Source organism: Chanos chanos, chromosome 8, assembly GCF_902362185.1.
Source record: "Chanos chanos chromosome 8, fChaCha1.1, whole genome shotgun sequence".
NCBI classification, from domain to species: domain Eukaryota; kingdom Metazoa; phylum Chordata; class Actinopteri; order Gonorynchiformes; family Chanidae; genus Chanos; species Chanos chanos.
The window spans coordinates 10,845,402-10,866,272 of record NC_044502.1 but is presented as its reverse complement, the minus strand read 5'-3'; the positions used below and the strand labels follow the sequence as shown (position 1 = coordinate 10,866,272).

Sequence of the window (20,871 nt, the reverse complement as noted above, 5' to 3'; positions counted from 1 at the left end):
TAATGTCACTCTATTTTAATTTTTTTTTTTTGTTTGTTTGTTTGTCGTTGTTGTTCTGGGATGACAGAAAAGGTAAATGAGTATCTTTTAATTTTTTTTTTTTTTTTTTTTTTTGTCAACATGTTTACATAACAGACCTTTATCACTGTGGAAAGAGAACGAGGGAGAGAGAGCAGGAGAGAGACGAAGCAACATAATTTAATTTCTATTTAAGTAAATGTCAGCTGGAAATGTTTGGTCCTGTGTAGAGGTTTTTTTTAGGTATAATTTTTTTTTTCTTTCTCTTCCTTATGTTTAACTGGGAGGCACTGATCCTCTCTCCTCAGTGTCACCTGTTCTTTCGACAGACTGTTATGAGAGTGGCTATAAATATTGAGGATTTATTTAAAATTTTTGACAGGGACACATTATACTGTTTAAAAGTGTGTTTAGTGGATTAAACTTGGTATGTATATAAAATATACATATATATATATAAATATGATATGCTATATTTTCTTTCCAGGTTTTTGTGTGTGTGTGTGTGGGTGGGTGTGTGTATGTGTGTGTGTGTGTGTGTGGCCATGTCACCCCTTATTTTCTCAATGTCTTTGGTGCTGTATCTCACACTGGACCTTGTAATGAGAGAAAAAAAAACTTGAAAAGAAAATCTAAGCTCCTTTTATTGGGAAGAGAGAGAGAACGTGTGTTTATGCGTGTGTCTGTATGCAAGGCTATGTGTGTGTGACGAGAAACTCAAGATTGTAGCATACTTGAACTTTATTTCTGAATAATTTTTTGCTTATCAGTACAAAACACTCAAAACACTTTCAATACAACAAATCGCCTTAGTTTGTAAGTTTAAAAAAAAAAAAAATTAAAAAAAAAAAAAATCTATGCAGGACTGTAAACGCTTCAGTGCGCAAGTACAAGCTGTGGCTTTGCTTTCCACTACTGTTCAGTTATCAGTTTGTCCCAGGGAGTTGTCAAGACTGTGTGTGTGTGTGTGTGTGTGTGTGTGTGTGTGTGCGTGTGTGTCTTTCAGAGAGAGAGCGAGAGAACTCTTATGTTAGCTTCATGATAGCTATGAATTTCTCTCCTCATTCCTACATGTCTTTCAACACCTGTCTTATGATAAACTCACCTCTTAAATACCTCTTTGGAAAAATGTAGATCTTCCTCTCATCTCCCAACCCCCCAACCCCTCCCCCCTTCCCCCGCTCTTAGGGTTTCTGCCTTCCATCTTCAGACTGAGGTCTACTGTCACTCATTCTGCATTCTGTGACTGGCTGATCTGAAGGAACCATATCGCCAAAGATGAGTTTAATAGATTTAAGAGAGGATCGCAGTCAAGCTGCAGATGAAGTGAAAGTGTACATGTTATAACTGCACATTTTAACATTTAAAAAAAAAAAAAAAATGTACCTAAATGTTTGTTCTCTGGTCGTCTGTGCGTGGATATTATTGTGGACGGCGTGTTTTAAATTTGGAAAAAAAAATTTTTAGGTTTGTGTGAATTGGGACAAGACATTTTTGGAGTAAAACGTTTCATTTCATTGTTCTAGACATCTTATTTTTGTTAGATTTTTTTTTTTGTTTGTTTGTTTATGTTTTTTTTGTCTGTTGATCCTAAAATAAAAGAAAATGATGCGGTTGGTTTTCTGTACAACTCTTGTTTGAGTGCCTGTCAGTGTGTCAGTACATGAACGAATGAGAAATGCCCCTGTGATTCACTTGATTGACGTGTGCTGCACATGTTCACAGAACACTTACATAACGGAGATAAGACTGAAAAGTTAGTCTAATCCCCTGCAGGCACACGACTTTCTTTACAAATAATAATGCAGTGTATCCATCAGTTTGAATTTGACAGCCAAATTACGACGACCTTGGTGCGCCTGACGAGAGGCTTGTATTTTCCCCATCAGACCCGAGTGATCTGTAATCGAGGGCATTTCAGCACGAAGCATGCGACGTGAACTGTCACCTTGTGAAAGACGTGAGATTAATGACGGTGTCTGTATCTGTTAAGTGTTTGTCCCTTTTGAGAGAGCAGTCCAAATCGTGACTTACCGTACTGCTTTAAGTATACAGGCTGTGGGTGTGGAGCAGGAAACTAATTTCACATCTTAGACCAAGAAAGAGACATCTTTTATTTCTAAAGTGAAGTAAAAATCACGAGGTCTACAATGAATATGTTTTATTTTCTTTTACAAAAAAATCACTGTCGTCTAGAAATACAGGAACAGTATACAAGTAAGGAGATATTTGCAGTTGAATGTCTGGTTGTCAACAGCCAGTCCAGTAATAATAATAATAATAATAATAGTGATAATAATAATAATAGCAATAATAATGATAATTGTAATAATAACTAGATCATGTATGATAAAGCTTTTAACCAAATGAAATCACACTTTCCGCTCTGTCTCTCACAGAGGGCTTTGTATTTCATAAGAGTTAATAACACTGATTCTTAACCTTGTACTACTGAACTTAGGATGGATAAGGGACTTACACACTGGAGGATAATGATATGAAGTTCAGGAGAACACAAAATAATGCTTATGCAGGGTTTTGTTTTGTTTTTGTTTTATCTTCCTTTTTTTGCCAGTTTCAACTATATCAAGTTAGCTTTGTAAATATGAACACAGTCTTGTCGTTACAGATGCAAAAATGTATTGTTTATCCACCAATGTTTTCTTATTTAGTGTCTAAGGCACTTTTAAAAGACACATTTCCTCTGTGATGCAAACATTGGATTAAAGTAGGTAAAGCGCCCAGTTTCTGATGAACTCTTCATTTTAATACTGAGAAGTGAACTTAACGTAAAAACAGCGTTGGATATGCAAGTCCTGCTGGGTATACGTATATTGGATTTACTGCTAGACTTCTTGTGGCTTTATATTATGGTACTTCAATGGCAGCCCCTTTCATCAAATGTGGAGGAAACATTACGGTCAAGTGCCTGCAAGTGGATATAGTGTTTAAAATGATAACATTCCAGTATAACTTACTCCTATTGTGTGCAATGATGCCTATCTCCTTCACCTTGTATAAACTACAGGTAATAGTCTTCTTCTGAACAAAGCAAATAAAGTTCTTCATTTTTATTAGTGTCTTCATTTAAGGAGTATTTATCAAATAGGTCAGGTGGTTTTCTCTAGCACCTTTCCCAATTCTTACAAAGCTGAGGTTTTTCCCATTTCATCACGAGATGAAACATTCTTCCCCCGGGACCTTAAAATGACCTCACTTTAAATGAACCCCCTTATGGCTTACGCTTGTATGTGCAGTTAAGCGTCTTTTTTTTTTTTTTCCTTTCTTGGTTACAATTCATCCAATTTAAACTATAACAGAAAACCTCGGTGTATTTCTTCTATGTCTCTAAAGTAGTGAGCGAAAAAGGCTTTTGGTACAATGACAGTGGCCTTCGAGGATTTCTCTCCTGTCTTTGTAGAATTCCAAGCTAAAGTGTTAAATGTCGTTAAGAGCGATAGCTTTTTTTTTATTTATTTACCCCCCACAGTTTCGCATTTCCAGTCCGTTTGAGACCAGGTCAAAGACAGAGCGCGCGGACTCCAGTTCGTTTCTGTAGTGTTACTGGTGGAGGCTGAGCAGTCCATGCATCAAACTCACACACATGCAGTCCACAGTCCTATGGCCTGTACCAAATAGGACCATCGTTTGACATGAATACTTTTAGCTATTAGGTTTGCTTAGCTGTAGGCAGTAGCTTTATGATGTTTATCTGGACCTATGACGAAAGGGAACAACCCCTTGTACGGGTTTTATGAATGTATAAAATTCACGCCCGCACATCCAGTTCCTTATGTAAAAAGCACTTATGCCTATATCCTGTTTAACTTGAGCGGAGTACATTTATTCTGAGGCTAGTACTACGTTTAGATGCTAATTAGCAGGTATCTGCTCAGCCGTGTGGCTTGCTAAAGTCAAGTAAGGCAGAGATGTGGCTCCCCTGTTAGCATGGGGATCGTGTTTGAGTGTGTGCATGTGTGTGTGTGTAAGAAAAGGAAAGGGGGGGGGGGGGGTGTTCACATGCTTCTTGTGGTAATGGCTTTTGGATGGTGTGCGTGTGTGTGTGTGTGTGTGTGTGTGTGTGTTTGCGTGTGAGCAGAGGTTTCGTTTGTGTATCCGTGTATAGGGGTTCGGTCTTCTCCCTGAAGGACTGGCTCCTGAGCAGAGGGAGTCGGAGGTTCTGTGGTGCCCGGGCTGGCCGGCAAGCAGTCAGGCGGGCTAAGGAACGGAAACGAGGGGAGGCGCTCTACTCGGCTTGGGAGGGCTGAGTCTCATTCAGGTCGCTGGCTTTGCTGTCCGCGTCGTCATCAGAGAACTCGCCCTCCACCTGCAGCTGCCGCCGGCCGGAGCGGCTGGAGGAAAAACTGACGGGTCCGCCGCGTCTGTAGGACGTTTAAAGATCCAAGGTCAGCAAACATGCTTCGCTGACTTAATTTTGGTTCAAAGTTCACGTCCATCTACTTATAACATTACGCATACTGAATTGTTGATATGAAGTACAGCTGTTTCTACACATGCCTGTTACACAGCTGGGTAAGGACTTTGATGAGGTCATTACCTCAGACGGTTCTTCAGCGAGTTGACCTCGCGGCTCAGGCCCTCGCTGGCTTCTGTGGCGTCATCCAGTTCCCTCTGCAGCTTCCTGCGCGAGGCGTTTGCTCGGGTGGCTTCCTCCTCAGCCTCCTCCAGCTGCCTCTTCAGCTGCTTCATCCTGGAATTGGCCTTTTCCATCTAACACAGACATTTATTTACAGGATGTTAACAAAGTGAGTCCCAATATGACCTGTTAATCTAAACGTGACGACATGCATATTGACTGCTTTGCTGATAAGACGTTAACCTCACTGGAACTAAAATGTTCCTTTTCTGAGAAACTAAATGTGCAATCAAATTTAGAACCGTTTGATCCGTGACCGCGGCCCGCTCTGACCTGCTTTATTTTAGACTACGGTTATGATAAGTGTGACTCAGGCTGACTCACTTGCTCCTTGTACTGGTCGGCATGACGACGCTCATCCTCCACTTGCATGAACACCTCTTTCAGCTTCTTCTCTGTGCGTCGAACAAGCTTATTGGCTGCTGCTCTCTCCCTGTGGCGTGGAGTGGTTATGCAAATGAAAATCACTGTTATTAGAGCCAATCAAGATTTTCTACTGGGTCATCTTTAGAGCTAATCATCAAGAAAATGAAGCTTCATATGGCTGTTAGATGTGTAACACTTTGAAGATAAGTACACCGTTTCTGAACAACTACAAAAGATCCAGATTTCAAAGACCAGGAAGATTCACTGTCAGTAACTATGGAGATAAAACACCAAAAGCATTTTGCCCAGATTATGATCCACACTTGGAGTAAGACCGTTAGTTCCAACTTTATGAATCTGTCCACAACTCTGACTGATAGCATGCGAGTGAACATCACATATCATATGAATATGACTAAGAAGATACAAGTCTGAATATGTGTAGTTAAACTCAAATGTATTACAATCTATAAGTCGTGGTGTACAGATACATACGAGTCCCTTGTGTGTTAATCTTGTTGGTAGGGTTTTATAAGTAACTGATTAAAGTTATCCACAAGACCTGAACATCATGGCTCAAGCATCACTTCAGATGGTTCCCCTGAATGAATGAATGAATGAATGAATGAGTGAGGGAATCTGAGGCTGCTTACTTGGCCTCCTGTTCTAGCTGTTCCTCCAGCTGAATGATCTTGGCCTCCAGGGCGGCGATAGAGGCTTTAAATTTGGATTTCACTGATCCCTCCAGTTCTTGTAGCTTAGTTTTAAGCTCCTTGTTCTGGCGTTCCAGCTGCTGTCTGGCATTCTCACTCTTCTGAGCGGCACTGCGTTCACTGGCCAGTTCGGTGTTCAGGGTGTCCACCTGCGGGGGATATAGAAAACACGACCAAAGGGAAGTAACTGACCTAGACTACTACGGAGGTGATGGATTATTAGAGCTGGTAATATTCACGTCGGCCCTATTACTGAAAACAAAACAAAACACCTGGAAGCTTAGGTATTCACACTGATGGTGAGGTCTTGTACCTGCAAAGTGGTCTTGCGGAATCGTTCATTCAGCACCTCCATGTTACTCTGTTCCTCCTCTAGTTCCTCCTCCAACTGTGCAATACGAGCCTCCAGCCTCCTCTTCTCATCCAGTAAAGCCGACCTACAACACACACATGCACTCACACACTATATACTTCTGGACTTGTGCTAGGCATAGCATGTTTCCCGAGGCATACAGGAGGTCACTCACTTGCCGGAGGTGCTGTTGGAGATCTCGTCCGCCAGCTCATCTCTCTCCTGCTCCGCATGGCGACGAGCTCTCTCCGAGGCAGCGAAGTCCTGCATAGACAAAAACAGGTCAAGCCGTGAACGACGGGGAAACGCGTGATCTAAACGAGCAGAGAGCCACGCCTCATTACTACAATTATGACAAATGCCACAAGTGGAATTACAGTGAAGTCATAATATTGTTCTTTCAAAGTCATATAGTTCTCTCAAAGCTGACAGACTTTATCTAGACAGGGAACTGTGATTTGACATTGTGGTGCAATAGCACCGTCACTGTGCAGCTCACCTCCTGGAGTTGTAGAATTTCAGCCTCTAAGCTCTTCAACTTCTTCTCGTTTTCCTTGGACTGGGCGAAGATCTCATCCCGGGAAGCACGGGCCTCTTCTAGCTCTCTCTGGTAGTCCTTCATCTGAGCCTGAAAGAGCACGATAGGATCCGAGAATCAAATAAATTCTGTGATACCAATCGAAGTGGTTTTCAATAACATAGGTATCTAGACTGTAGGATTTCACTTAATATGTGACACATTTAGTATAGCAAAAAGAGAATTAAGGACACAGCGCTCCCCCTCTCTTCTTTGCTTGCCTTACAGGAGACAGATTACCTGGAGCTTGCGGAGCTGTTTGATGGCCTCATCCCTGGCTTTGTTTGCTGCTTCGATCTGAGCCTCTAGGTCTTTGAGGTCCATCTCAAGTTTCTTTTTGGCCGCTACTGCCAGGGCCCTCTGCTTCCGCTCGTCCTCCAGCTCAGCTTCCATCTCCCGCACCTGAAAAACCAAAAAGGTCACTTTGTTTTGGCTGGAACTGAAAAGGGCTGAAAAGTATTTCAGAGCTTATGCGTTTCACTGGAAATATATCTCAACCAATTATGTCACAATACTTAACAGCACATAACTAATATCCCTATTGGACATGTAAACCTAGAGTTTGCTCTGAGTTCTGTAGGTCACAATAAGGACAAGCTCACACACCTGTTTGACCAGCATCCTCTTCTTCTCCTCATTCTGCTCATCTCTGGTCTGAAGGTCCCTGTCAAACTGAGCCTTCATGGCCTGCATGTTGACCTCCAGGCGGAGTTTGGCGTCCTCCGTGGCCTGCAACTCATCCTCCAGCTCCTCCAGCTGGGTCTTCATCTCCTCCACCTGCTGCTCCAGAGTGCGTTTGGACTTTTCCAGCTCATGGACCTGCCAGCAAACAGGGATAAGAAGGATGCGCATGCAGAGGATGTTAAAGGTTATAAAGAAATAATAACAACATGTTAGAGTGCAACAAATTATTTTTGGTGTCCTATATCTTATTTCAGTTATTTTAGGATGATCAGTCTTTCCCAAGTTGTGTAGTTATTTTAAGAGCGTATACATATTCAAGCAAGCTGAAAGTTTAGAATGTGGAGACATACATTCTTGCCAACGTCATCCTTGGAGCTCATCAAGTCTTCCATCTCAGAGCGAAGTTGCTTGTTAAGCCTCTCAAATTCTTCTTTGGCCTCCAGAGCTTCCTCAAGTGCGCGGGCCATGGACAGGGCCTTGGTCTCCTTCTCTCTGGCCTCTGCCTCTGCTCGGTCTCGTTCCTCAGCATAGCGTGCAGAGATGTTCTTCTCCTCGGCTAGCATCTGTCACGCAAAAACATGGTGGTCAGACCTTCTGTCAGGCTGAAGTATATCAGTTATTTTGAGAGTCTGTGGTGTGTATAATTCCTTATGTTTAATGTAGCTGATTAGGAAAGGAACTATACAGGAACATTTAAGCACACTGAAAAATAAAAGTATGGCTGCCCAAATTAAACCTACATGAATTTCAGTTTGGACTTTGTTTTGTCTTAAAAAGGTTTTACATCTTCAACTTATACCATCTCAACTTTACAGAAAGTAAAAAGCTACGATCGTGAATTAATTGGATTGTACCTGATTTCAACACCGATATTTTTGGTAGGGCTCAAAACATCATAAAAACATACACATACACATATAAACAGACACATACCTGGTCAAATTTCTTTTGCTTCTTCTCCAGATTGGAGACGATCTGTCTCTGATGGTCTAGGTCAACCATCAGATCATCCAGCTCCTGCTGGAGCCGGTTCTTGGTCTTCTCCAGCTTGTCGTAGGCCATGGCCTTTTCCTCCAGTCTCTGGGTGGTGCATTCCATGTCCTTTTGTAGCTTCCTCTTCGACTCCTCCAGGCCCTCCAGAGTGCCCACGTCATCCTCCAGTTTCTTCTTGGTGTCCACAAGCTTAACGAGAACATAAGAGATCAGTATTATGGAGAGGCATGTTGCTTAGTGTGCAGCCTTGTATTACATGAAGCAATTCACTCAGACGTATGCAGTTCAATTAGACGCAATTTGAAGTGACCACTGCATTACGTGCATGGTTACTATTTCATATTATCTTGTATCATACATTTTCAGGCTCTCTCGTTTAAACAAATCCTAACATGACATCCTTGTAGAGGTCGATAACCACACAAAAAGAATGCAGATGAATTAATTTGCTGTAGTTCCAGAGAGAACTCTGAAGGTGACTGTGATTACCTGAGCATGAAGGGTGGCCAGCTGTTTCTCCAGGCTCCTGCGTGCTTCCTCCTCCTCCTCTTGCTGCTCCTGCAGGCTATTCCTCTCCTCTTCAAGCTGGCGGATACGGCTGCTGAGGTTCAGCTTCTGACGTGTCTCCTCCTGGAGCAGTTCCTGCAAATACAACATACCTCTTGCAATAAATGAGCTTTCCATGTGCTTGGAAAAAAAACCCTTATTGCTCCTTAGGGGCAATCCAAGGGGTACACTTATGGTATATGGTTGCAGTTACTCTACTTATGGTTGTGGTTGCAGTTACTCATCACTTCCCGTATCAAGTATGTACCAAGTCTGAAACATTAACTGTGTTTATAGAAATCTCACCTGTGTGTCCTGAAGTTGACTCTCAAGGCTGGCAGCATCTTTGGCCAACTTGATTCCCTTCTTCTCAGCATCCTCCAGTAGTGTGGAAACATTGTCCAGCTCAGACTATATATGTGCACGAACACACACAGATACCAGACATAACAGAAAAACAAAATGTAAGGTCATTACACAATTATGTTTGGGCAGTTCACATTATTGTAAAGTATGGCTTCTTTAATCAAGATACAACTTATAATGTATTTAATGCATTTGTGCTCTCAAATAATAAAACATTGCTTCCTGACGCTAGGATATTTTCTTAAAGCTGATGAAAAGCATGTGATCTACTGACCTGCAGTTTGTGGGAGCGGTCAGCTAGTTCGCCCTTGAGCCTTTCTCCTTCACTGAACCTGGCCATGAATTCTTGAAGCTGACCTTCCAGCTTCTTCCTCTTGTGCTCAGACTCAGCCTTGGCCTGCTGTAACACCTTTACTTCACTGGATAGTTCTTTGTTATCACTCTCCAGTGTCTGCTTGCTCTTCTCCAGGTTAGACTTGAACTGCATATCAAAAAAAGAGGAGTGAGTCCATGCTATTCATTTTAATGCAAGGTTTAAAAAACCCCCAAAATATTAAAGTAAAACAGAAATCTAGAATAGTGAGGCAGATGAAATTATGTAGATAACTATTCCATCAAGTTGGAGCGATAATTGTCTTCAAAAACAGAGAGGGACTGAGAGCATTTAAAAATGACAGAGTGAGTCCAGGTCAAGTTTAGACCAGCTCAATGAGGCCTTTTCTAGAAGACCCACCCTTTTGGCCTGCTCTAGCTGCTCAGAGAGCTCCTCTAGGGCTACGGCATGCCTTTGTCTCATGTCTTGGATCTGGGCCTCATGATTCCTGGTCTCCTCATCGATGGCTTTCTTCAGCTCAGCCACTTCCTGCTCACGCTTGGTCCTTCACAGAAAGCAAGGGGAACGGTATGGTAAGCCATGAAAATGCGTCACGGTCATTGTACCAGTCAAGCCAGTGTCACGCCATGCCAAATAAGTGTGCTGTCGTACTTATTGGGACCATATAATAGATATACTGGTCTGGACCTGTTTGGCAGGAACCTTATCAGACCTCTGTAACCTAGGTTACCTGAGTTCCTGCTGGGCTGCAGTGGTGTCCAGGGTGTCTTCCAACTCGGTCTTCAGGGCCTCCAGTTCCTCGCTTAGATCTCTTTTGAGCTTCTCAGCTTTGTTTCGAGCTGCTTTCTCTGACTCCAAGTCCTCCTGAAGCTCCGCAAGCTGAGCCTGTAGCTCCCGCACTTGCTTCAAAGCATTGTTCTTCTGGGCCACCTCTTCATCGCCCCTGTCATATTACACACATCGAAAAGAACATCTAATGTAATTCTATGTTTCAACGGCAAGCATTTGTGTCATCACACGTAGTCCACTAAGGTTCAATTTATCAAACCTCATCCTTTATGTTATTTGATCTGAGATGGGTTTTTTGACGCCCTCAAAGCTGTGCTTTGATTGACATTAGTGTGATAGTGTGGACACTACATACTTTTCATTACAGGTTACCGCACAGATGCCATAGACTACAAAATTATTTTAGTTATAATTATTATAGTCATAGTTAATTATTATTGTAACAGTTATTTAATAGTTTAAACAGCTTGCACAAATACTGGTTTCAAAGACACTGCTTTCAATGACTGCTGCAACTATAATGACCATAACTCAGCCGAACCACAGGGTGGCAGTATTTCAGAGTTCTCACACCTGTGTAATCCTAAGGCTGTTTCCCCTGCCAAGGTAAACGCAACAGAGAAAGTCATAATCAGATTGCATATTTGTTGCGTCTGGTAATCAGGGTAGATTAGATTTGTGGCCTGCATTCCATTGTGAATTCCTTTGTGCTAAGTCTACAAAGTAAACAAATCCTGAGAGGACTAAGTAACCTTGTTCTGACCAATGAGTGAACGTTTTGCATTAAGAATACCGTGGTAACATGATGGCAGCGTAACATATCCGCATAATGTTTCTCAGCCATGGAACTGCACCTACAAACTGTCTTTTGGATAATCAGCCTCTAGCAATGGGAAATGAAATCAGTTATCACCTTGCCAGTGCGAGCTGAAGCTCTTCCTCCTTCTTGGCCAGTTGGACTTTGAGTTCCTCTATTTGGGCCTGCAGCTCAGCGATCTGATCTGCAAGATCTGTGGTTTCACTATCCAGCTTTCGCTTGGCTTTCTCTAGCTCTTGCCTAGTCTTCTCTTCTTTCTTCAGACGCTCTGATGAAGAAAAATACAAAGGCAATTAATTTGTTGTGGAAGCAATCTCATTTCACTTTCATTTCAGTTTTCTGACGCTCTCACCTTCAAGGTCAACCATCATCATCTCTTGCTTGTTCTTCACTTTGCTGAGGTTCTTGGCCTTCTCCTCTTCCTCAGCAAGCAGAGAGGTCATCTCACTGACTCGATCCTCCAGAAGCTTCTTCTCCTGGAAAAAGGAGAGAGGAGAAGAAAACGCTGCTGTTGAGAGCACTGATTTGGCAGAACATATACATAGTATATGCATAATATAATAAAGTATACATATGAAGTATCAAAGAATAGATATGCAGATATGCGGAAGTTGATATTCTGCAAACATGTAACCATTAAATATTGTTTGTGACTTACTTTTTCTTTAATAATAAGGTGAATTTTTGAATGCTCATTACTGAAAACATACCAATGAGCAAAGCAGTGCCGTGTTACGAACCTTTAGGAATTTGGAGTTTTGGTCCTCCAGCAGCAAAATGTCCTCTTCCATCTTCTTTATCTTAGCTTCAGCTGTTACTTTTTCTAGCTGAAGCTTCTGCCTAGCTGCCTCTTCCTCATCCAACTGCTCCTCCAGGTCCTTCCAAGGACAAACGCAAATAAAAGTACAGGTTTAGCTGTCACTCATGGATTTACGTTGGAATAGTGCTTATCCACCAAACCGTAGTTCAATGGAAAAGGATCCAAAGGACCCGCCCTGCTGCAGTCCCCTCTTTAGTCCTTACCTGTATGTGCGTCTGCATCTTCTTCTTCTCATTTTGCAAGCTCTGGTTACGTTCCTCCTCTTCCTCTACGCGCGACTCCAGGTCATGGAGGATCTCCTCCAGCTCTTGTTTCTTGGCGACCAGGCGTGCACGCATCTCCTCAGCCTCTACAAAGAGCTCTGTCTCAGCCTGCAGCTGCTCTGCTAGAATGTTCTTCTCCTCGAGGAGCTGTTAGGAAGATGACCAAGCAGCCTGAGCGAGTGGCAGACAACCACACTAACGATACTCTTTCAATCAGGAGCCAGAGACAGACGGCACTTTAATTAGTGGAGCGCTAATTGTTTCACAGACCTGTTGATGTTTACGCTCCATTTCCACTAGTTCATTCTCCACCTTGGTCTGTCTTTCTTTCACTTTAATCAGCTCCTCATCTTTGGCCTGCAGCTCCTCCTCTTGCCTGGTCACCTGTAGCAAAGGTTTCACCTGCAAACACAGTGTGTAAGTAACATGTACATTAACAAAGGTAGACATACCAACACTAGTCATACACAGTGCCCAATGGTCAAAATCCCAGTACTTGATAGCCAAAACCCACCTTAGTGAAGAGCCTCCACCACTGCCAATGGCGTAATTTAAGGTAAGCAGCACAGTTCCGCTGAAGGACTTTCAGAGCACTCAGCTGTTGTTGCTTCTTTGCAAAGGCCCTTAAGAGAAAGGACACAGAAAAGTGCGATAAAGTGTAGCTATCATCATCAAACTACTTCCTGCTAAAAGTATAGTTCCACGAACTTTAATGGTAATCAACACAGATGTAAAACCCTTGGACCTACTTTCGAGCCAAGTATCCTCGGCACACAGACTGGAAGTAGATGATGATATCAGTGATCTTCAAGTCCCGCTCCTCCTCAAGGTGAGCAAGAACTCCCGTGCGGAAAAAGATCTTACTCTGCCCAATCCGGAACAGGTTTGCATCAAGTTCTAAGGCTTGGATCTTTGAGATGGTGAAGGAAAAAGAAGCATTAAATGTAACAAGGCAGGTAATGGTCTCTTCATAGTTACTCAAGACACAAAATCCAATAGATTTTATCATGTTGCAAGCAATACAAAACTCAACGACTCACTGCTATACTGCTCGTGTATGGTAAAAGTCTCTTGTATTGCATAATAGAGGAGACGACACTCACCATCCTCTCACAAGCCTGTTTGCCATCCATGAAGCCCTTAGGGATTGCATTGGGAGTAAGGATCTCATATCTGCACAAGAAAAAGGGAAATATGCTGTCTACAATATCATATAAAAAAAATCCATAGATGTTTTCATTTGAGCTCTTTTGGTCCTATACCTTTGTCTAAACTCTTGGAAGACAATGCGGTTGGGGAAGCCCTGTCTGCAGATACGGATTCCTTCCAGAACTCCGTTACATCTCAGCTGATCCAGCACCAAGTGGGGCTCCAGCTTCCCTGCCTAACATCGGAGACATTGTCAATTCAAGTTTTTGAACAGTATCGACAGACTGTACCGTGTCCTGAGCAAGTCTTGAAGTAAACGCCACCTACCCTTTTCTCGTGGTTGGGAATGATGCAGCGGACAAAATTGGGGTTGGTATTTCTCAGGGTTGCCATAAGCTTAGTCAGGGACTCTTTGTAGAGCTGGCCCACAGTGCGGAACATGCCCTTCTTGGTCTTGTAAGTGGCACCAAATGCTGTTTCGTTCATTCCGGCCACCTGGTCCAAGCCAACAATGCGGTCCACTGCCATTGGGACAGAGACAAGGAAAAAGAGCAGGATGAGCCTGATAGTAAAAAAACATCCCATACAGATATCATATAAATATTTAAACACAGGTAATGGCAGTAAACAGCAGCTGGTTACAGAAGCAGCATACGATGGAAGTTTACATGTATGCCTCTATAATCGCACTACGAATGAGTGTTTCTGAATTCTGCCATGTTTCTGGCTGCCTAAGCAAAGCCTGTGTCTTATAGGGTCATGACTATAGCAGTGGGTCCATGTGGAGAGGCATGAATTGAGTATAGTGGCAAAGGAAATGAATTCATAAACACTGTAGTAGAGACTAAAATAGACATGAAGACACTCTCCCTTTTGCTGGTATCTTACAAAGTACCACGTAAGAGCTAAGAATAAATATTTGCAAGGATCATGGATATTAGTGTGGATACAGGGAACGTTTTATTACTTAGAACAGTAGTTTATTATGCACTATATCAGGACATATTACTTATTAAATGGTGGAAAAAAGTTCATTTCCACTGGCTTGAAATGATGAACAGCTGCTAAGTCCTGGAGCAAAAGCAAAAGTTCAAATTCCACTCAGTTTTACTTTCAATGATTGAATTTTGTTTTGTTTTTTTGTAAACTTTATTGTCTGTTTGCCTGACTGCGGAGGAAATTATGTACGTACTGCCAATAAACCAAGATTGTTTTTTAATATCAAAGTTGTATTTTGCACATCAACAATAAGTGAGTTTAACAGATGGAAGCTGCCAGACTGTTCTGTCCAAATTTTCAGTATTGACTCTCTGACCCTATGCTAATATTTAGAAATCTCGGCTGCCAATCAGAATGAAGTGACAACAAATACAGCAGCAAACTACCATCTGACTTCCATGTTTAGAATTCCTTGCCTTTTTCAAGTTTATAATGGAAACTGAATGATTTCCTTTTAGTTGGGGAAAAAAATTTATATTCTTAGTTACCCCTGAGCCCACACCAGAGGCTCCTATCTGTTCTCTTCCCCAACTCTCTTAGTCATGAGACTATTTACTGAGGGCACCAAATCAACTGCAAAACATTTTAGATATCTGTATCAGATGACAAATGCTCTTTGAAAGTTTAATTTATCAAGAAAAGGGATCATAAAAAGGAGCCCTCAGTCACGAGCTGCCTTAAGTATTTGATATCTTTTCATTAAAAAAAAAAGGGGGGGGGAACCCATAAAATGACATCCACGTCTCTCGTACGGATGCCACTCATTTGGTGGTAGTAACTGGAGGGCAACGCTGAGAGTCATTTAGATTCCACTGGAACAAAACTCGTATTGTTCCACAACCCAAGTATGAGACACTATGGAATTCCTCCACCCCTCACCCAAACTCACCCTGTCTCACTCGCATGAACTATCAAAAAAAAAAAAAGGAAAAAAAAAATTCTGACGCTTTAAGTAAACAAGCTGCTCAACCCAGTGGAACTGATGGAAAAGGCCATGACAACAGAAATCCACTGGCGACAGAAAAAAAAAAAAAATATATATACATAAAAAAAAATTTTTAAAAAAAAATCGCTTCTATATTCTCATTTACTGCAACACAGTTGCAACTGCAAGAGTGGTGCTTACCAGCAGCACAGAATTCTTCAAGGATTTTTGTGTAAAGTTTAAAGTAAGGTCAATAGTGTTCCAAATTATTTGGCAACAAACAGAATCCGGTTTATGTTAAGACTACTTGTGAACAAATTGGCTAAACCAGCTGACTAGACCGATCAGAACTGCTGAAAGGTGCTGTTGCTAAGTCTGCAAGGTTAGTGAATACTAAATGAAGAACATGCGAGTCTAAAAGCCATGAAAGTACACAATGCATGGGTAAGCAGAGACCTACAGCATCGTATACATTCACCTGGACAGTCATGGAGACTAGAGACATCATAGAATGACGCTCTTTGAATAATCTGAATCTCTATGCCAGAGAAACAGAGAAAGAGGGGTGGGTAAGAAAATGAGAAAAGGAGGTCAAAAAAAAAAAAAAAGAAAAAAAGAAAAAGAAAGACAAAAACACAACAAGCTCACACAAACATACATAAACATGTTGGTTAGAACAACAAATAGGTGAAGAGTCAAAGGCATCTTCCCACCATGTTAGACAGGTTCATGTGCAGCAATCAGACTGAGCTTAAAAAAGGATTCAGTTCATTTCCTGAAAATTAGAGTGGGGTAAAGCTCTCTGTAAGAGATTCTGAAATATTTTCAGCTTCCCAGGGAATTAAATTAAATTGTTGACAATTTGGCATTTTGGAGTTCATTGGTGGGACAACTGAAGAAGCTTTAAAAGCTTTTGTCTGGGACATAGACCATTTTCAGTTCATTGCTGGCATTTGACATTACAGACAAGAAATAAACTTCAGCATGTAGACAACAGTTTCTTTCATCAGAACTATGTATGTATGTAGTCGGAGCTATGGGCCACAAAAATCGGTCTGTTAATTGTGTTAGATGTAAGGACAGTGTGGGTTTATTTTGAGATGCAGTACTAACCATCCTTCCAAAGCTCTGCTACAAATTTATCGGTGGATTGGTGAAGCAGCGTAGCCACGTTGTCATTGAGAGGGTCCATGTTCTTCATAAGCCACTCATCTGCTTTATAGTCCACCTGAAGACAAAAAAAGGTTCAGATAACTTACAAGCATTTAAATTATCTACATATATACACCTTCTTTTATTTATTTGACAGCTGGAGCAAAAGAAGTGTGAATAAGGTTTTAAGGCTTGTCCCTGAGCTCTGGTTCGTATTTAACATAAACAAAGCAGCGCCGTCCCCACCCATTGGGAACCTCATAGAAAGCGAATAGTCCAGAAAGTCCCCTGTTTCATGTACTATCAAATTTCTATGGCAGCAGATCTGCTGATATGAAACAGATGTGGACTCAAATGACCACGCAGCACAGCTGGATCATGCTACACGAGGGGACCTCTATGTAACACTCTACTGCCGGCCAACGTTTCCAGCCGCAACTGATCTAATCAACAAAACCGCATTCCAACATTTGACCTTGAGTATCAGAATTGAACTACACTGAAATGAGGGCAAAAAAACAACTTAAGGATTTAAGGCTGATTGGCCCGTCGGTGCAGTGAACCGTGCTGTTTGTTACATAATAGCGTTTTATGGGGTAATTCTGCTGAGGCTTAATTTTTGTTCTTGAACCATATGTCGGGGAGCAAAGCTAGTGTACCTGCTGTTCAGGCTTGAGACAATTTTCTCACCATCACTTGTGAACATACCTTGCCAGCGTAGTGAATGATACAGAAATCAGCCTTGTCCTTCAGCTGCCGAGGTTTCTGGAACTTAGTGTGAGTGCCCTGCTCCTGTACCAGCTTATCCACAAATGTCTTGTCTGTGGCTTTGGGGAACCAGCATTCCTCATCAAGCAAGGCCAATACACCTGGGGGGTTTGCCTGCGAAAATTCAAATCAAATTATGCAAATGAATCAAACAAGCTGAAAAATTCAAAATCAGTCAAACATCATGAAAAATTCAAATTAGCCAAAACATTCTGAAAAATTCAAGCACAAAATTCAAAAACAAGCATTCTTCCCCACAGCTCAAATCGATAAAACATCATGTGCATGTAGCTAGTGCTCACTGGTCTCTCAATCAGATCGATGCAAGGTTGCAAATCAAGTCCAAAGTCAATGAAGCTCCACTCGATGCCTTCTCTCTGGTATTCCTCCTGCTCCAGGATGAACATGGTGTGGTTGAAGAGCTGCTGTAGCTTCTCATTGGTGTAGTTGATGCAGAGTTGTTCAAAGGAGTTCAGCTGCATGGAAGAGACAGAGAGATATTTACAGGTCCATGTTGAGGATGTGTCAAAATCAAAATTATTATTGATCTTGGCTTAATCCAAATTGATTCTGACTGCACACAAATGTAAAACAAACATTTTGCAATCCAGTTATTTGTAAATAATGGTCTAGACTTATAACATGTTTCAATTGTAACTATCCAGCACAAATCTATGTCTATGAAATCCATACACGTTGATTTGTGAGTAAACGAGTAAACTGCACTGTGTCTGTGCTGAAACCTCTGTCTTGAAAGAATAAAGAGCTGATTGTTATTCGTGTGCTGCACCTGGAAGATTTCAAAGCCGGCGATATCCAGGATGCCAATGAAGGAGGCTCCCTGCCGTTTGGTCCTATCTAGTGCTTTGTTGATGCGATGAACAAGCCAACGGAACAGCCTTTCATATGTTGCCTTGGCCAGGGCCTCCACTGCAAAGTCAGCCTGAGCACCCACAGGGTAAAAAAGCAAAGACATGGCAAAGAGTTCGCGAGGTTAAAACAGGTTGCTAAACAAAACAATGTATTCAAATTCAAACTGAGGATTGTGGGTGTAACAAAAGACATACAATATGCTTTCTTTTGTCATATGAAAATATTGAAAGTTGATTTATGACATTTCATGCACCTTTCGAGTAGAGCCGAAAACTAGTTACTGGTCTAACAAGACTAATTAAAATATTTCATGGCTTGGATGTTATTGCAGTGCGTCCATTTACGACACCAGACCAGTGATATCCCAGAAGAGAGACAAGTGAGGAGGGGCCGCTTCCTACCCTATTGTTTTAAATTGATAACAGAGGTGAAAAGGAAGCGCGCACACACTGGATGGCAAAAAATAAAACCCAGGGCGCACTAACATTTCAGTCTGAGTCAACCCCCAAGCCTGTCAGGTGTTGACAGAGGTGCAGGGAGGTGACTGTAAGAGAAGTGAACTGTTGCCCGGTTGAGCGAGTGAAAGGAATATGACAGATAGAAAGGAAGAGGGACTGCACACGTAGGGGTTCTACCCACCTGTTCTTTTGTCTGGGCTTTCTGTACATAATCTCTGCCCACTTTGATTCTTGGGGTTAGGATGGCTCTTGTGAACTCCATTACATTCATGCCCAGCAGATGACAGAGTTTTTGAGCAGCTAGATGGGGGGGGGGGGGGGGGGGGGGGGGGGGGTAGAAGAGAAAAAGCATAATTGAAATGGGGGCCTTCAGCTAAAACATAAAATAAATTGAATAAAAATTCTCAGGCTGCTTATGGCACTCTTTCTCAGAGGAGTGTCATCAACATGGTTTTTGGAGAAAGCTGTCCTTTACAAAAGAGAATACCGTAACACTTCTAATGGCGGTGGCACTCGAGCCTAATTTAGACGCTGCACCACTGGAATTGTGACTTCATTGGTTATTCTCTTCTGAGGACCTATTATCTCTTTGCCAACATGTTATCAGAGTTAACAATTTAATTCAAGATCCAAGATCCGTCCGTGACAATGAGGACACTTTACAACCCAATCCTAATCAGACTGCCGTAGAAAGATGAGTCGGATGAAAACTTGACTGCTTCTAAGAAAAGCAGGGTCTGCGGTTCAGAGAAAATGCATTTGGAATGTGTCAAATAATATATATTTATAGATGTGTGTAGTCCCCACGTGCTGTAGTAATTAACAACATGAAAGGCTACGTAAACTGAACAAATTAATCCTTCCAAACCCCTTTAAAAAAAAAAAAAAATCAGTAGATGTACTATCACAGTAGACTAAATTCTTTCCAAATTTTCAAACAGAAAGGTGCCTTAAAAATACAAACTATCTTCAGTTGACTCAATGTTTGAAATGTTACCATTAAAGGAAAAGAAAAATGGAATAACTCTACCGGCCAACTGAATAAACGTTTCGGTATGCGCAGGGATGTCAAAAAGGCAGCTGTTTACAGCGCCAGTGGGTAAAAAGGTTTGATTGAAATGTTAAGCAGAGCGGCTATTAAGGTATTTTCACTTCACGTGAAATGGATCCAAGGAGAGTTTGAGGCTGTCGCAGCAGGATTCCTGGAGAAGTCAGAAGATTAATCAGGCCAAAGAGCTGATAGAAACCCCTGTGTAAAAGCATCTGCTACAGTGCAGGTTGGATGGTGTATACCTTTCTGGAGATTAACTGCCCTTTCATGCAGAAATGGGCTCAATGGCGCCCACTGACCTACATTTTATTTATTTATTTGCTCTTTTAACATTTTTAAATACAAGATAAAACTTAAACAAAATAACCCTATGAACATTTCTGATCATCATCCAAGTTAGATGAGATCAGTGAGGGGTAAAGGTTTTGAATACTGTATATATGTTAACTTTAATAATTGCTGAGTTGCAGTGGTCTAACAGTTATCCACTGCTATGAGTCAGAAGAGGAAAAACAATATGAGCGGTACAATGGATGAGCAGCATAGTTACCCATGCACTTTCTACAGCATACGAAAATGGAAATTTACATTAATTTTCCTTTGTTGCACACCCTACTGTCACCTTATGACTCTGGTAAAAATCGGTTAAAATCCTTATTTGATTTTTTACATAATTTGATAATTAAAACGAAAACGAAAGATGGAAAAGTAAAAACAAACAAACAAACAAAAAAAAAACACAACTCAAAACTCAATGACGACTACAAAGACAAAGTTTGTTTCCTTCACCTTCTCAGCCATCCTCACTCATTATGCTTTGTGAAAACAGACATAATGCAGAGCACTTCTGCACAGATCAAACCCAGATCTAGAGCCTGCTGAATCAAAATCAGCCAAAAACTTGAGAAATGCAAGATGAACACAGGCACAAGTCTGCAGTAACAGAACAAGAACTTGTTTATATAGACTTCACAATTGATTTTCAGCTTTCACTGTACATGTGTAATTCATTTCAACCCTTATTAAGCGTTACAACAACTCATTTAGAATTTCGTCCTTTTCCTCAAATATGGAATTTCCCTCACTAAACTGAAAAGGACTGAAATTTTGAGTACTGAACATACTGAGTTAATTTAAAAAAATAAGTTACAAAAAATTCTACAGTGTGATAATGATGCCACTCATCTAAGGCAGAATTTGA

At 41.5% G+C, this 20,871-nt stretch overlaps 1 protein-coding gene across 6 annotated transcripts in view; it reads right to left on the bottom strand.

The window, feature by feature from the left end:
- Window positions 1-4,154: 4,154 nt before the first annotated feature.
- LOC115818840 (myosin-10) overlaps window positions 4,155-20,871 on the bottom strand; it is a 40,432-nt gene continuing 23,715 nt past the window's right edge. For 5 of the 6 annotated variants that reach the window (XM_030782333.1, XM_030782335.1, XM_030782336.1 and 2 more), the window contains 31 exons: window positions 18,801-18,919; window positions 18,079-18,231; window positions 17,591-17,764; window positions 17,229-17,402; window positions 16,482-16,596; window positions 13,772-13,965; window positions 13,558-13,679; window positions 13,399-13,468; window positions 13,045-13,205; window positions 12,810-12,918; window positions 12,566-12,697; window positions 12,236-12,442; window positions 11,953-12,090; window positions 11,565-11,688; window positions 11,309-11,480; window positions 10,337-10,549; window positions 10,006-10,150; window positions 9,547-9,753; window positions 9,213-9,317; window positions 8,850-9,002; window positions 8,301-8,549; window positions 7,718-7,930; window positions 7,290-7,502; window positions 6,924-7,085; window positions 6,606-6,734; window positions 6,282-6,370; window positions 6,068-6,191; window positions 5,695-5,903; window positions 5,000-5,108; window positions 4,577-4,749; window positions 4,155-4,400 (listed from right to left, as the gene is read on the bottom strand). In XM_030782333.1, coding sequence (XP_030638193.1) covers window positions 4,265-4,400; window positions 4,577-4,749; window positions 5,000-5,108; window positions 5,695-5,903; window positions 6,068-6,191; window positions 6,282-6,370; window positions 6,606-6,734; window positions 6,924-7,085; window positions 7,290-7,502; window positions 7,718-7,930; window positions 8,301-8,549; window positions 8,850-9,002; window positions 9,213-9,317; window positions 9,547-9,753; window positions 10,006-10,150; window positions 10,337-10,549; window positions 11,309-11,480; window positions 11,565-11,688; window positions 11,953-12,090; window positions 12,236-12,442; window positions 12,566-12,697; window positions 12,810-12,918; window positions 13,045-13,205; window positions 13,399-13,468; window positions 13,558-13,679; window positions 13,772-13,965; window positions 16,482-16,596; window positions 17,229-17,402; window positions 17,591-17,764; window positions 18,079-18,231; window positions 18,801-18,919 — 4,793 coding nt within the window. In that variant the 3' untranslated portion in view covers window positions 4,155-4,264. Of the gene's footprint in view, window positions 4,401-4,576; window positions 4,750-4,999; window positions 5,109-5,694; window positions 5,904-6,067; window positions 6,192-6,281; window positions 6,371-6,605; window positions 6,735-6,923; window positions 7,086-7,289; window positions 7,503-7,717; window positions 7,931-8,300; window positions 8,550-8,849; window positions 9,003-9,212; window positions 9,318-9,546; window positions 9,754-10,005; window positions 10,151-10,336; window positions 10,550-11,308; window positions 11,481-11,564; window positions 11,689-11,952; window positions 12,091-12,235; window positions 12,443-12,565; window positions 12,698-12,809; window positions 12,919-13,044; window positions 13,206-13,398; window positions 13,469-13,557; window positions 13,680-13,771; window positions 13,966-15,846; window positions 15,907-16,481; window positions 16,597-17,228; window positions 17,403-17,590; window positions 17,765-18,078; window positions 18,232-18,800; window positions 18,920-20,871 lie in introns of all 6 variants that reach the window. The other variant, XM_030782334.1, reaches the window with a different exon arrangement.